General features: G+C 51.5%; 1 protein-coding gene across 1 annotated transcript in view; it reads right to left on the reverse strand.

Annotated features, from left to right (window-relative positions):
• Nucleotides 1-10570: 10570 nt before the first annotated feature.
• nup214 (nucleoporin 214) overlaps nt 10571-15228 on the reverse strand; it is a 69098-nt gene continuing 64440 nt past the window's right edge. The window contains exon 39 of the mRNA XM_035391661.1: nt 10571-10788. Within this exon, the coding sequence (XP_035247552.1) occupies nt 10758-10788 (31 nt within the window). The 3' untranslated portion in view covers nt 10571-10757. The remainder of the gene's footprint in view (nt 10789-15228) is intronic.

The following is a 15228-nucleotide window of genomic DNA, read 5'->3' on the forward strand; positions in this document are numbered from 1 at the left end:
TAGCACCCACAGACCGATGTTCTCTGAAGCCTGTCACTCAACCCACAGACCGATGTTCTCTGGAGCCTGCCACTCAACCCACAGACCGATGTTCTCTGGAGCCTGTCACTCAACCCACAGACCGATGTTCTCTGAAGTCTGCCACTCAACCCACAGACCGATGTTCTCTGGAGCCTGTCACTCAACCCACAGACCGACGGAGAGCAGCCCAGTCTCAAGGCATCGACGTCTCGCAGACGTTGCGACTGCCCCCCCACTCCGGTCTGACGCGCTACGGCGGTACTCTTTCGTAGCCGTCAGAACTGAAGCTTCAAACCGCCAACTGCTGTTTTTTTTTCCCCTCTCCCTCTCATTCCCCCCTTTCCTCATTGGCCTGGTTTGCATCAAATTCTTAGGAAACCCTAAGAACTTCCTTCTCTGCTCAAGCTTGCCTTGCCAACCGTTCGTTCGGTCGACAATTAAGGCGGCGATTAGCGGGGATCAGCCCCGAGGCTAAAGCAGCGCGTGTTTAAAGGGGCTCACGCCGCGCCTCTGGTGTGAGAGCGCAGGCTCCGCCCCTCCCCTGCCGCGGGGCTGGACGGGCGCCATGGCGACCTGCCGGGCGGGTTAGAAGCCGTCCACGGCTAGCTCCCCGGCGCCGAGGAGCTTGGCGGTAACCAGCACCGGCTCCTTATAGACCAGCGTTCTTCTCCAACCCCGGGACTAGATTTTCGTTCAGCAGGCACAGGTTAAAATTAGGCTGAGGTAAATTTCACCTCCCCGATACCAGGAAGCACTGTCTTTTTACACCAAGCGGCGGGCGGAACCGCTTGGTAGGTCACGGAGCAGAGGCCCTGGAGGTGTCCAGGTGTAGGCGTGACACCGGTCCGGAAGGCTCCCGTGGTCCTGCGGTGCATTTTCTGCGAGGTGAATGGCTCTGACCCAAGAAACCAGGCGAGGCGATTTGACCCAGCGATCAGCCGCAATTGAGCAAAGTCCCGAATTACAGTAAAAACTAGCAAATGTCCGGCTCCCCGCCTGCAGGGTTGGTGACCCCCCCCCCCCCCCCGCTCTAGAGAGGAGGCAGACCAGGCAGGAGCTGAGCTCACGGTCTCTCAAACAGAACGCTGCAGCCAAAGTAACACTGCACACGTACAGTATACATTCATATCTGTGCAATATGACACACGCGACCGTCTCCAATGGCACCAGCAACAAGAGGTGAGTGACTGGGTGAGACGTGGCCTGGGGTTACAACAGAGACGGGAGAAGGTGGATTGAAAGAGATCGCGGTGTTTGCACAACGCGGGACAGGCCACGGATAACACAACCCGAAAGGTCACTTGCGTTCCCGTGTAATGCGGGACAGGGCTTACGCACAGCCCGAGAGGGAAATCAAACGGGATTAGAAGACACGCCCACTTAATCCAGGTCAGATTAAAATTGCGGTTATGTGGAAGATTCTCTCTCGGTATAAACAACAACAGCAACAAAAAAAAATCCTCAGATTTGAACATAAAGGGTAAAAGAAGGTCACTAGAAACGTGACGTTATTGTCCTGGACTCCACATCTGCGGTGTAATATCCGCTGGGGTCTATTAAAGGTGGGGGGGGGTGGGGGTGGGGGTGATGAGGGAGGGGGGGTCGCTGACCCAGGTTTATCATTCAGGATTAAAGGGGGGCGATGTGTTTTGCTTGAATCTCGGGGGGTCAGCGCTCATGCAAAATGCATGCGGTGCCTGTGGCATCATACACAACTGCCCCCCCCCCCCCTTCCTCCTCCAACCCGGACCTTGCCACCAGTCCTCAGTCATCCGGCATGTTCCGCTCGTTTCAGAGAGAGGGGCGAACCTGCCAACTGCGGCGTACTGCCCACTGCGTGTGAGCAGCATTTCAAGGCCTCCTGCAACAGCGGTAAACCTCAAAGGGGTGGGGGGGGGGGGGGGGTACGGGGGGTGGACTGACAGGCTCAGGAAGGAGAGGAGGAGGAGAGAAAAAGAGAGCGGGAAGGGAAAAGACAGATTTGGTATCTCCACTGGGGGGGGGGGGTGACGCCTCCAAGCTCAGCCTGTTGCCCCCACTACCCCGTCAGTAAGCAGGCGTTAGCAAAGTGACTACATCTACCCCCCCCCCCCCCCCGCCCCGCCCCCCCCACTTGCAAAAGCAGGCTGTCACTCTATTTGCAGGGTACGGAGTGGGGGAGGTGGGGGCAGGTGGGTGTCAGTCAAACCCAGCACTCCGTCCCTATGGGTCGGGGGTGTGACGGTGCGGCGAGACGGAACCACCAATCAAACGAGAGCGCCGAGACTGCAGGGGACCGGGGTCTATGTGCGGAGGAGAGCAGCTCTACACACACACACACACACACACACCTACACCTGCACACACACACACACTCACACACACCTACACCTCCACCTGCACACATGCTCACACAAACACACACACATAAACACCAACACCTACACACATGCTCACACAAACACACACACCTACACCTACAAACACACACACGCTCACACACACACACACACCTACACCTGCACACACACACACACACACACACACACACCTACACCTGCACACACACATACACACACACACACCTACAAACACACACACCTACACCTACACCTGCACACATGCTCACACACACACACACACACACACACACACCTACAAACACACACACACAAACACCTACACCTCCACCTGCACACACGCTCACACACACACACACACACACACACCTACACCTGCACACACACACACCTACAAACACACACACACAAACACCTACACCTCCACCTGCACACATGCTCTCACACACACACACACACCTACCTACAAACACACACGCACAAATACCTACACCTACACCTGCACACACACGCATACACACACACCTATCTACAAACACACACACAAACACCTACACCTGCACACATGTTCACACACACACACACACACACACACCTACCTACAAACACACACACAAATGCCTACACCTGCACACACGCTCACACACAAACACCTACACCTACACACGCACACACACAAACACCTGCACACACAAACACGCACTCATACACACACACACACACACTCACACACACACACGCAAGACAATAAATTGCCTTTTCCCAGTTTAAAATGTAACGGCATAACGCCGACAGCAAAAGCTGCACTGGCCATAACCAAAATGACACATTCACCTTTGAAATAAATCCTCACCCAGCACAACCTGGCCAAACTCCCGGGCGTCTGCCCGGACCCAGGTCCCCACAGGCCACTCTTATGACAGAGCGCATTAGCCTGTTATCCCTACAGGAAGCGGGAGCGGTTAACGGGTTTTCCCCTGGGCCGGCCCGCAGGCCCAGAGAGGCTTAGCGTCTCACGCAGCAGGCCGCCGGCAGTGCCGCTTCATTTCCACCGCCGGAGACCTCATTAAGCCAACCGTCACCGGGAGCGCCAAGTTCATCGAGGGAGACGGGGTGGGTCCACTGGCTACGCTAAGGCCTTCCAGAAAGCAGACACAGACAGGGGTCCCCAGTGCCCTGGTCAGTAAAGCCACCAAGCATAGGCCGGCTGAGAGACAACTGTTTGGCACACCGGCTATGCCAGTGGTAACCAACCCTGTCCCTGGAGATATATCGTCCTCATAGGTTTTCACTGCATCCCTAACGACGCGCTCTTCATTCAACAGCTGAAGATCATATTGAGCGGGTAAATAGTAGAATCTGCCAAATTAGGGTTGACATGAAAACCTACGGGACGGTAGATCTCCAGGAGCAGGGTTGGTTACCGCCGGGCTGTCCAGTCAGCCGACAGGCGCGCGGTGGCGAAACGCACCTGGACAACGGCGAGTTTCGCGAGGCCGGCGTCCCTACGGAGTCCACTGCGTTCAGCATCCTCCTCATCGGTGAGAGCCTGGCCTCCTCTGACCGGGGCGTGCAGGCTCTCTCTAACTGTAATGTGTATAAAGGGGTGTTCCGAATTGTCCCGGGCCCACCGGCGGGTACACCAGACGAGGGCAAGTGATTATTCTGTACTGATCCTCTTACAGGGTCATAATAGCGGGGATGGGGGGGGGGGGGGAGCAAAGGACATTTTGAGTGTTTACCTAGACTAACTCGATATCAATCTTTGGCCCCCCGACAGAAAAAACACGTTTTACAGTATTAACTGTGCTGAGCCTATTTTCAATCAAAAACTCCTAACGCCTCCCAGAAGACCACTACATAAGGACACGATAAACTTTAAGTTCCCCCTTTAATTTTTAAAGACACAATCTCCTTGTGCAACAGCCACAGTAAAACTGTCAAAAACATGCCAAAGCCCTCCAGCTCCAGGTCACATGGGTGAGCCTGAAATACCGATATAACGATGCCCACATGATGATAAACCAAAGTCCCAGCTAGCCAGCGGGTAGGCAATAAGAAATGCCCTTACAGACTACGGTGTCCTACTAAGGACAAGAAAGCTAGCATCTGCACACCTTTAGCTGTAGCTTACTTGCTCTCATATTCCCCATTACTGGCCAAGACTGCAGCATAATGGTTTTGGAACTGGGCCTGAAACTCCAAGGTTGTTGGTTCAGTTCCCAGGGGTCGGTAGCTCCAAGGTTGTTGGATCAGTTCCCAGATGGGGTGCTGCTATTGCAGCCTTGAGCAAGGTACTGAACCTGACTTTCCTTAGCAAGTATTCAAGCTGTATAAATGGATCCTCTCGGAAAAAGTGAGTCTGCTAAACGCATGAAATAATTTAATAAAACTCAAGGAAATATGTTTCGACCTTGACGCGGTTTCCCAAATGCCCGACGTCTTTATAAACAGCTAGCCTTGGAGGGCTCGGAAAATGTACACAGCCGTTATCGCTCGAATCATTAAGCGGATCCGGAAGTTTTAAGAAAGAGGGGAGAAAAATGAGGGCGCGTTTGAAGAGGAACGCCGCCGCTCGCGTTCTACAGGGGGGGGGTGCGAAGGACAGACCGAACCGACGGCCGCCCCGAAGCCCATCGAACGTACGCCGTCCGCCGGGCGAGATGAAACAGAAACACTCTCAGAGTTTTCACAGTACCGTCTCACAGGAGGAAGCTCCGCCTCAAAGGTCCCTACGCTTCACACAAATGAAGCGGGGCCCTTTTAAACACCGGGGGGGACGACGCGAACGGCGCAGGTGCGGTCCGTTTGACAAAAACTCCACACAGACAGAAAGGAGACGGGCACGCTGCAGATACGGAACGCAGAGCCGCTCTCTGTTCGTCGCTTTATCCCGCCCGTCGTCGCGGAGACAGAATGCACAAGCAGGGCGCCATGCTGCTGGAACCTCAATGAGCCCCCCCCCCCCCCCCAAATCATCCTTATAATGAGGGTCAGTGCTTCCATCAGGAACACTCGTTACCCTGCTGTGAAATGCAGCACTCCTGGACGACTGAGACTGTCAGAGACGACCAAGACGGTCAGAGAAGACCGAGACTATCAGAGATGACTGAGGCTGTCAAGAGACCATCAGAGATGCTCGAGACTGTCAGAGACAACTGGGACTGTCAGAGACGACCAAGACCGTCAGAGAAGACTGAGAATATCAGAGATGCTCGAGACTGTCAGAGACCGTCAGAGACAACTGGACCTGTCAGAGACGACTAAGACTGACCAAGACTGTCAAAAGACCATCAGAGACATTCGAGACTGTCAAAGACAACCAAGACTGCCAAGAGACGACGGAAACTGTCAGATGTCTATGTGCACTCAAATAATTCTCCTTCTCTCATCCATTTTGACACCTTGGCTTCTTGTCTTTTTCTTTTTCTCGAAGGGAAAATGTTATTTCACCTTTTCCCCCCTCTCCCAGTATCTCACCATACACGTGTTTGTACAGCTTGATCCTTCTCTTCCCCCTCCATTAAAAATGTACCAGTCCTATCTTTTCATGTTTCTTCAAGACCTCCGTGTCTTTGTTCTTCCACAGAAACCCTCTCCACGCATCGCCCTTCTCTGATTGGTCACGTCAGTGTCTCTCCGCTCCTCCCTTCTGTTGTAGGTTCTTTATTACCGTCTCTTCACCGCGGCCAGAGTTCAGCTCCGACACGATTCCCGTCACACACGACAGAGCTCGTTCTGTGAAGCTGCCAAACTCGGAGACTGCTTCTGCTGCTCAAACAACCCTGCTCCAGGGTTCAGCAAAAGTGTGTGTGTCTCAGAGTGAGCCCGCGAGAGAGAGGAAAGTGAGAGAGGGGAGAGAGGAAAGTGAGAGAGAGAGAGAGACAGAGGATGGTCAAGACTTGCAGAAGCACTTCAATTTCAATCACCCAAACGAGCAGCACCTTTCTAGTCTACATATTCAGACTGGTTTCCATGGCTGCAGGTGAATCCAAGAGAGAGTGGCAAACTGCAGCCCTCCCCACCTGTTTCACTCTAACACAAATCTCAGTGTCCAGAGAAATCTCAGTGTCCAGAGAAATCTCACTAACAATTTCACAGTGTAACATTCCACACTGGACCAACGTTGCACACTGTGACAGTTTTGCACTCCAACAACATTCCACACTGTAACACAGTTCTGCACTGTGGCAGAGTTTCTCACTGTAACAACGTTGCACACTGTAACTGTGTTCCACGCTGTGACACAGTTCTACACTCCAGCAGTGTTCCACGCTGTAACACAGTTCCACACTGCGAGAGTGAGTCTCCATGATTCCACACACGGAGGCAGACACTGGGGCTCTGATTGGACCCCGCTTCATTCTGCAACCTGTGACCCAGCCCCTCAGCGTTCTGACCACCGAGGCGGACCCACTGATCTCAGCCTGGTCAGAGTGGACATCCGGGAGGGGACCCCGCATTGCACACTGCCGCAGTCCCATTGGCCCCTTATTCTCGGCTCCTCCCCTCCACACCGCCAAAATGGCGGTGCGCTCTAGCACTGGAGACAGAGGCAGGTAAAGTGCCGTTTAAAATGGGAGGGGCGGTTGGACCCTAAGGACCTTTTTTACAGTTAGCAATGTAAAAGTCTGTTTTGGAAGGCACGGATCACTAATTATCCCATTACCAGGATTCTAGCTGTGCCCCAAATCTGAAATGCCCCCCAAATCCCAGCTCAAGGTAATTAGTTGCTAATTGGCAATGAGAACCAATTGCTTCATAAGAAGAGTTTTACTCTTGGAATTCTTGTTTGAAAAATTTAACATTGAAATGAAGTACAGTCAACGCACAGATTATATTTTTATATTTGAAGACAGATTTTTGTCTCCTGAATTTTTTCCAAAGTAACACTTATTACATTTTAAATGAATGTTTAAATGATGGTGAAATGTAAGGCAGCCATGTCAGAGCCAAAGGCATTCCCTTACACTTCAAATCTTCTGGAGTATTAAAATATTAATATCCCTTTATCCAAGCCTTGATTAATCCACAAATCCACTCTTATCTTTTTTGTTTCAGCCAAAAGTTTAAATGTATTAGACAGATTTTTTGTACATTTCTAAAAATATTTAAATCTCATGACAGAAAACAAAGAAACTCAGAGCAATTGTGAAGCTGCGAAGTGTAAAATCATTGCATTAGGAATGCAAGTGGAAAAGCAGAGTGTTTATTTCGAGGACGACAGGGTAGGGAGATGTTGATGAGTAAGACAGAAAATAAAATTAGCATTGTGCTATCTGTTAGATAATGGCAAAGCAATGATGCATAGTCACTTGGGCCCTGAGCTTGTTGCCTAAAGGGTTGCAGGTTCAAATCCAACATGAATAGAATGAAGCGCCAATATCGTTTGCCACGGGGGACTCAGACCCCCAGAAATCCTGCTGTTTTTAACGTTTTCCAGTGAAAACACCTGCCCCCCCCCCCCCCCCCCAAACCCCATTACACCAACGGCAAGCTGGGTAAATGTCCTGTGATGAGGGTGTGAGGGGGGAAAGCGAATAAAATAAACATTCAAACACAGCCGGCAGAGATAACTGCCAAAAAGCAAAATGGAAAAACAGGTTTTTTTTTGTTGAACTGAGATTTGGACTATGCGGGAACTGTGTTGAAATCTAGTCGCTGCAGTTAGGCTTAATCCATTTTGTCCGTGAATTAGGTAAGTCACCCGACAGTGAATTACATGGTACAGGAGCACTGGTGTTAAAGGCCTACTGGCATCAGGTGGACGATGGCCGTTCTCGAGGAGAGCAAAGGTGATCTGAATGCGGTCACTAGTCTGAGTTAGAAGGGGAGTCCACTAGTGCTTTAGATGGGTAGGTCCAGTAGTGCTTTAGATGGGTAGGTCCAGTAGTGCTTTAGATGGGTAGATCCAGTAGTGCTTTAGATGGGTAGATCCAGTAGTGCTTTAGATGGGTAGGTCCAGTAGTGCTTTAGATAGATAGGTCCACTAGTGCTTTAGATGGGTAAGTCCACTAGTGCTTTAGATAGGCAAGTCCAGTAGTGCTTTAGATGGGTAGGTCCAGTAGTGCTTTAGATGGGTAGATCCAGTAGTGCTTTAGATAGATAGGTCCACTAGTGCTTTAGATAGGTAAGTCCACTAGTGCTTTAGATAGGCAAGTCCAGTAGTGCTTTAGATGGGTAGGTCCAGTAGTGCTTTAGATGGGTAGATCCAGTAGTGCTTTAGATAGATAGGTCCACTAGTGCTTTAGACAGGTAAGTCCACTAGTGCTTTAGATAGGCAAGTCCAGTAGTGCTTTAGATGGGTAGGTCCAGTAGTGATTTAGATGGGTAGGTCCAGTAGTGCTTTAGATGGGTAGATCCAGTAGTGCTTTAGATGGGTAGGTCCAGTAGTGCTTTAGATGGGTAGGTCCAGTAGTGCTTTAGATGGGTAGATCCAGTAGTGCTTTAGATGGGTAGATCCAGTAGTGCTTTAGATGGGTAGGTCCAGTAGTGCTTTAGATGGGTAGGTCCAGTAGTGCTTTAGATGGGTAGATCCAGTAGTGCTTTAGATGGGTAGGTCCAGTAGTGCTTTAGATGGGTAGATCCAGTAGTGCTTTAGATGGGTAGGTCCAGTAGTGCTTTAGATGGGTAGATCCAGTAGTGCTTTAGATGGGTAGGTCCGCCAAACAGCATCAATTATACTTGACATGAGGCGGATGATGAGTCTACGACCTCAAGCCTCCCCTTGTTGCCACTCCAAAAAAGAGTATTTTTTATTACCCTGCACAGGCAGTATTAACAGGCTACACATGAGTGTCCCTGAAAGCACCATTCGTTTTCAGAGCTACTTATCTGGACAGCGTGTTGCGATGAGCGAATAACTACTCAACAAATATCAAATCAACAAATATCAAAACTTAAGACTACGTCCATCTCACATATGGCCAATATGAAAGCAGTGTCGAAATCGAACTTATTCCAGCCCGATTTGTTCACTCCTCCCCCGAGACCCTCAGACTCTCCTCTGATTATGGCTCGCAGGCCGCACGTTTCCTACAGTTCTGAAGCGGCACATTTTTCCGATTTTTGAAAAGATGCAGCACAACGGCTCGGCAGGAACTGAGCCCGAGGGAGAGGACACGGCCCGTTGCTGATCGACGGCCACGGACTCGAGGAGAGCTCACTGCGAAAAGAGCAGTGCAATGAAGGAACGGCTCGACCCGCCGCCTGCTTTCCCTCACTAAAGGGCTGAGCCCGAGCACAAGCCCGAGGGGCACGCTTCCCTCACGCTGCTCAAAGCCGTCGAGCAGGTCACCCCCGAGGGTTCGAGCCCAGCTCAAGAAAACTGGCCACTGGCCACCGACCACAAGGACCCAAGTCTCCATGTATACAAAAACTGAAACCGCCCACCCAGCTGGGTTTCCAGGATTAAAAATTTCACAACGGTCTCGTTACCCCCCCCCCCCCCCCCCCCACCAGGAATACAACCCCCCCCCCGACTCTCACCGTTTCTTCCGTCAAGATTCCGGCTAGCGCCCCGAGCTGGGCCGACTGCTCGTCGCTAATAAAACGCGCGAGCGCTCCATCTCATTCCCCCTGGCTCCGTAATCCCAGCCAGTTTATCCTCCCGGACGGATTAGCTCTGCTGTTGAGCCGGGGCACGGAATAACAGGATTAGCGCTGGGAGGAAGCGGGTCTGTCCGCGAGCGCACCTGCGCGCGGAGTCGCAAAGTCCGCTCCCGAGAAACTGGTTTCATCACTACGGTTACACACGAACAAACTATTAATCTCGGCAACTTTGACTAATCCTGGTCAGAAGCAGCCTACTGCAGACCTTTTTCTTACAAAACATGTCATTACGCAACTAACGTGATTACAGATGTGTTTTCCATCAAGCTACCGCCATTTAAGTAACTACAAGCGATAGTGTGAGAACTAGTATAACAGCTCATAAGCAGTATTTATTAAAAACCACAGTCCGTGTGGCGAAAAACTGATAATGTGTACCTGACATGGGGCAACACTTGCGTAGCTGAACTCAGGAAATTGTGCAAATGAAAAGCATTAGCCAAACGGCAGGACATTTCAAGGAGGGACGTGATGTTTAGTCATTTCCAATGCAAAGTGGCTCCCCACCATCCTTTCGACAACTACTGTCGTAGGCATTTGTGAGTCTTGCTTCCAACTCAACCGTCGCTCGGTAAAGCAAGACTGCAACCACAAACATATTTCGTCAACAAAAGCTTTTATTTCGATCGTTTCTACTCCTGGAGTCAAATACAAATACATTGTTTAAATACACACAAACAAAAAAAATGTTTTTCTTGGCTGATGTACATCTCAAAAGGATGGACATGCACAAAATCTCCCCCACAAAAAAATAAAAAAACACAAAAGCAAAAAGCACGTGGTATCCTACTGCAGTCCTGGCCATCTGGGATTTTGTCTGAAAAGCACAGAAAGACAAATTAGACAACGGATCTGGGAGTGGAGGTGGGGGGGGAGGGGGGGGGGGAGACCAGAACAGTCACAGCAGAGCAGGCTGGCCAACGAAGCATAAAGCCCTGCTCTCAGTCCGACCCCTAAAACCCTTCACCAACGGCATTCGCTTTTCAAAAGGAAGCCCAGGAACCTCCAGAGGAAAGAGAACGCGTTACACAACTCCCATCGACGTCAGAGCCTTCGAACCTGAGCGTACTTTTTTTGTTTTTGCTTGGGGAGAAACAGCGAGCATCAATACGTGTGTGTGTGTGTGTGTGTGTGTGTGTGTGTTAGCTCTGATGCAGCAAGACCACAGCTCAACCGCGCTTCTTCATAAATCAATTATTTGTGTCGGTTTAAAGCCAGCGCTGGGTTTTTCTGTCCGAAAAAAACCCCGGTACGCTTAGTTTCACAAAAAACATTTGTCAGTCAACGCTGCCATTTTCGTGCGTGCTCAGAATAAGGCTACCGTGGTAAAACCTCATACTGACTCCATCTCTGGCCCTCACTGTACATTATCACACTGATGCAAACGGACTACCCACACATAGCACATAAATACAGTAAGACACATTTCCCCCCGTTTGGAACACCAAAATAATAAAACATTCTATCCCAAAGTAAGACTTTTAGCGAAGAATAAACCGCGGCTGCACTCGGTGAGCATTCAGACGTTGGGTGGCAGCTGAGGCCTTTCTTACCCAACGCTGAGCCGCGCGGGCCAACGGCCTGTGGGCACCCATAAAGAATATACCAGGGAGGCTAGTTAGCATTCAGCGTCCCCTCGCCCCCTAATTAAATGCACACGGCCGTAACGAAAGCCAGCGTACACTAGAGCCCCTCGGGATCGTGGGTAACGAGCGCTTCAGACAGACGGAGAGAGGAATGATAAGCAGGAGCACTCCACAACGCCTTCCTGTCTCCAGGAGCTTCTGCTCCAGTTTTCCGCCCCAAAGTTCTTCCACGTTTCCGGCAAAGTTTTAACATTCTTCGTGCTCTTGGCAGAAGTTCTCATCCAGAGTGGATTGGACTGCAAGTGCTCCAGCAGTGCTGTATGACCATTAGAGCCAGACAGCATTATCAAACTAGCGTTGTGTGCAACAAACAAACAACTGTAACACAACCGTGAATACAGCATTATCAAACTAGCGTTGTGTGCAACAAACAAACAACTGTAACACAACCATGAATGGTTTATCCACACTCTGATTTATCCACTCACTATACTCTGGTTCATCCACACTCGCTATACTCTCGTTTATCTACACTCTCTATACTCTGGTTCATCTACACTCTCTATACTCTGGTTTATCCACACACACTATACTCTCGTTCATCCACACACGCTATACTCTGGTTCATCCACACACGCTATACTCTGGTTTATCCACACACACTATACTCTCGTTCATCCACACACGCTATACTCTGGTTTATCCACACACGCTATACTCTTGTTTATCTACACTCTTTATACTCTGGTTCATCCACACACGCTATACTCTGGTTTATCCATACTTACTGTGCTGTGCTATTCACAGTTCAGAGCTCTATAAAATATTTACTTTCTGGACACTATTATCCTGCGAGGCACGGTGTGCGTGAGCACAAAGCGTGCGGTACGATCCGACTCAAAATAAGAACGCCGCTGCTTTGTATGCTGTCAGACCCCCTTCTCCGGCTGCCACAACCATCGGCCCTGCGTCCGCACCTTCCCGATAAATAATACACAAACACGGAGCGAAGCGCTACAGAACGGAGGGACGTGTGCGTCAGCGGCAACGCCAGGAGCAGTTTTAGCGCAGAGTAAGGGAGTCTCCGGGAACGTGAGACCAAGAGACTCCACCCCGACTAGCCGTACAGCGTTCGCGATAAAAAGAGCGGACGATCGCTAGATCCTGTTCGGCTGAGGACCGGGGCCCGGGACGCTATTGAGGACGCGTTTACCTCACAGTCATGCCATTACCTCTGTGCTGACATCACCCATATACTAACAGAGGAATCGCAGGGAACTCCATCAGTTAAGACAGAGAGAGAGGGAGAGGGCGAGACAGGGGCGAGAGAGGGAGGAAGGGTGAGAGGGTGAGAGAGAGAGCGAGCGAGAGCAAGAGGAAGACAGCGACCGAGGGAAGGGGGAGAGAGACAGAGAGAGGGGGAGAGAAAGAGTGAGAACAAGAGGAAGAGAGAGACAGAGTGAGGGAGAGCGAGAACAAGAGGAAGAGAGAGACGGAGGGAGGGAGAAAGAGAGAAATGCCATTTGGGCACTAGATTCTCATTCGCTGGATTTGGTGACTGAAAGGCGGGTGTCACCTGACGCGAGGGACCAATGATGCGCAGAGGAGTTCATTAGAGCCCTGTTTCCTCCTGGAGCAGTGAGCACAGACACACAGGTTCACTCGTAATTACTGTGAGAGCCCTGCAGGAAGCTTAGGCCCCTCCGTGCGGCTCGCGCTGACCGACCAATCAGGGACCCTGCTGCCTGGGAGCACAGGCAAGAGTCACTATCGCACGCACGCAGGCACACATGCACATGCACGCATGCACGCACATACACACGCACGCACACACACATGCACGCACGCACGCACGCACACACACACATGCACGCACGCACACACACATGCACGTGGGCACACATGCACACACACACGCACACGCATACACACAGACAGAACCACAGAGAGAAGCATGCACGCACACTCACACAAGCACACAGAGACAGGCACACATTCACACACACGCAGACAGGCAGAAGCACACACACACACACACACACGCATGTGTACACACACATGCAGAGACCTAAACACACACAGTTACACTCAGCAGGATCAACAAACACACAAGTAACATGGTGGATACTGTAAGAGCTTTGGCTGGGGTTGGAGGTCTGGAGGACATCGATGCTCAAGTCCCCACAAGGTCACAGCCAAACAGATTCACACACTGCCCTGACGTGACTGCATATTTACACACACACGCGGCCCACACCACAGACAGCTCTGTGGAACCCAACCCAGATAACGATCACCCGCCCCCTCCAACCCCCCACACCGTTTCTAACTCAAAGGTCCCAGCCTTCACAAAAGCCTCCAAAGGCATTTCGATCACCTATCTGGCATCTCTGCAAGATGCAACGCGCTCAGCTCAGCTCAGCTCAGCTCTGCTCTGCTCGGCTCTGCACAGCTCAGATCAGCTCTGCTCTGCTCAGCTCTGCTCTGCTCAGCACAGCTCTGCACAGCTCAGCTCAGCTCTGCTCTGCACAGCTCTGCACAGCTCTGCACAGCTCTGCACAGCTCAGCTCTGTTCAGCTCAGCTCTGCTCTGCACAGCTCTGCACAGCTCAGCTCTGCTCAGCACAGCTCTGCTCTGCTCAGCTCTGCTCAGCTCAGCTCAGCTCAGCTCGGCTCTGCTCTGCTCTGCTCAGCTCTGCTCTGCTCGCACAAACGAACAGGAGCACCCGCAGCCAATAAGTATTCACCACCACCGTGAATTCTGGGAAATGAAGCCCGCCCCTGCGACCCATCCGCTTCGGGACAAGAATCGGAAAGCGGAGAAGCGGCACACGCACGACCGCCCCCCCCCCCCCCCAACCCAACCCCCCAACCCCCCAACCCCCACGGTTTCCGCTTCTGTTTCCGAATCTCATGCAAATGGAGGCCTACGATCTCGTCCCTGTCGCCGTGGGGACGGATTATTATTCACCGTGCAGCGAGGGCGTCTGTGGCAGAGTCGGGAAGCCCCCCCCCCTCCCCCCCGCCCCCCGCCCCAACCCCCGCTCCTCGATCCCGCGCTCGCCCATGCGCCCATCAACCTGAGATCTGCAAGCTGTCTCCACGTCCCAATGTGCAATAAAAATGTAGATATAATATACATATATAAATATATATAAGTCAGGGGGCAACTGTACTACAGTCATTACAGCCTGGATCTAAAACCCAGAGACTGGGTTTCTGGTGACAACAGGGATAGGGGGGGGCCCCTTCATTGCTATTGCTGAACACACCCCCCTCCCAGAATGCCCCCCAACCCAAAACCCATCCACCACCCCACCCCCCTGCGACTGGCTGTGACTCGGTCAAAGTTGGTTCATCCTGCCAAGCATGCAGAGACGGAATGAAAGAGCCCAGAATAATCCGCACCACACCTACTGACCCCAGACCAGGGGTGGATTAGGAGACTACCCAAAAAAAAAATAAAAAACCTCTCCTGACACCCTCACAATGAATCTAACCCTCCGCGCCGCTTCGCTTTTTGGCGGACTGAAACCGCCAAAACGGACCTCCCGTCCCAGCGGAAAGACCCCCTCAGCAAAAAACAGGGGTTCTGGCAATTAAGGAACCAAGGCGGTAATGTCGTTCAGACTTTGAGCAATGCCAACAATTCAGTGTGAGGGCCGGAGTGGG

This window comes from Anguilla anguilla, chromosome 14, assembly GCF_013347855.1.
Source record: "Anguilla anguilla isolate fAngAng1 chromosome 14, fAngAng1.pri, whole genome shotgun sequence".
Lineage (NCBI taxonomy): Eukaryota > Metazoa > Chordata > Actinopteri > Anguilliformes > Anguillidae > Anguilla > Anguilla anguilla.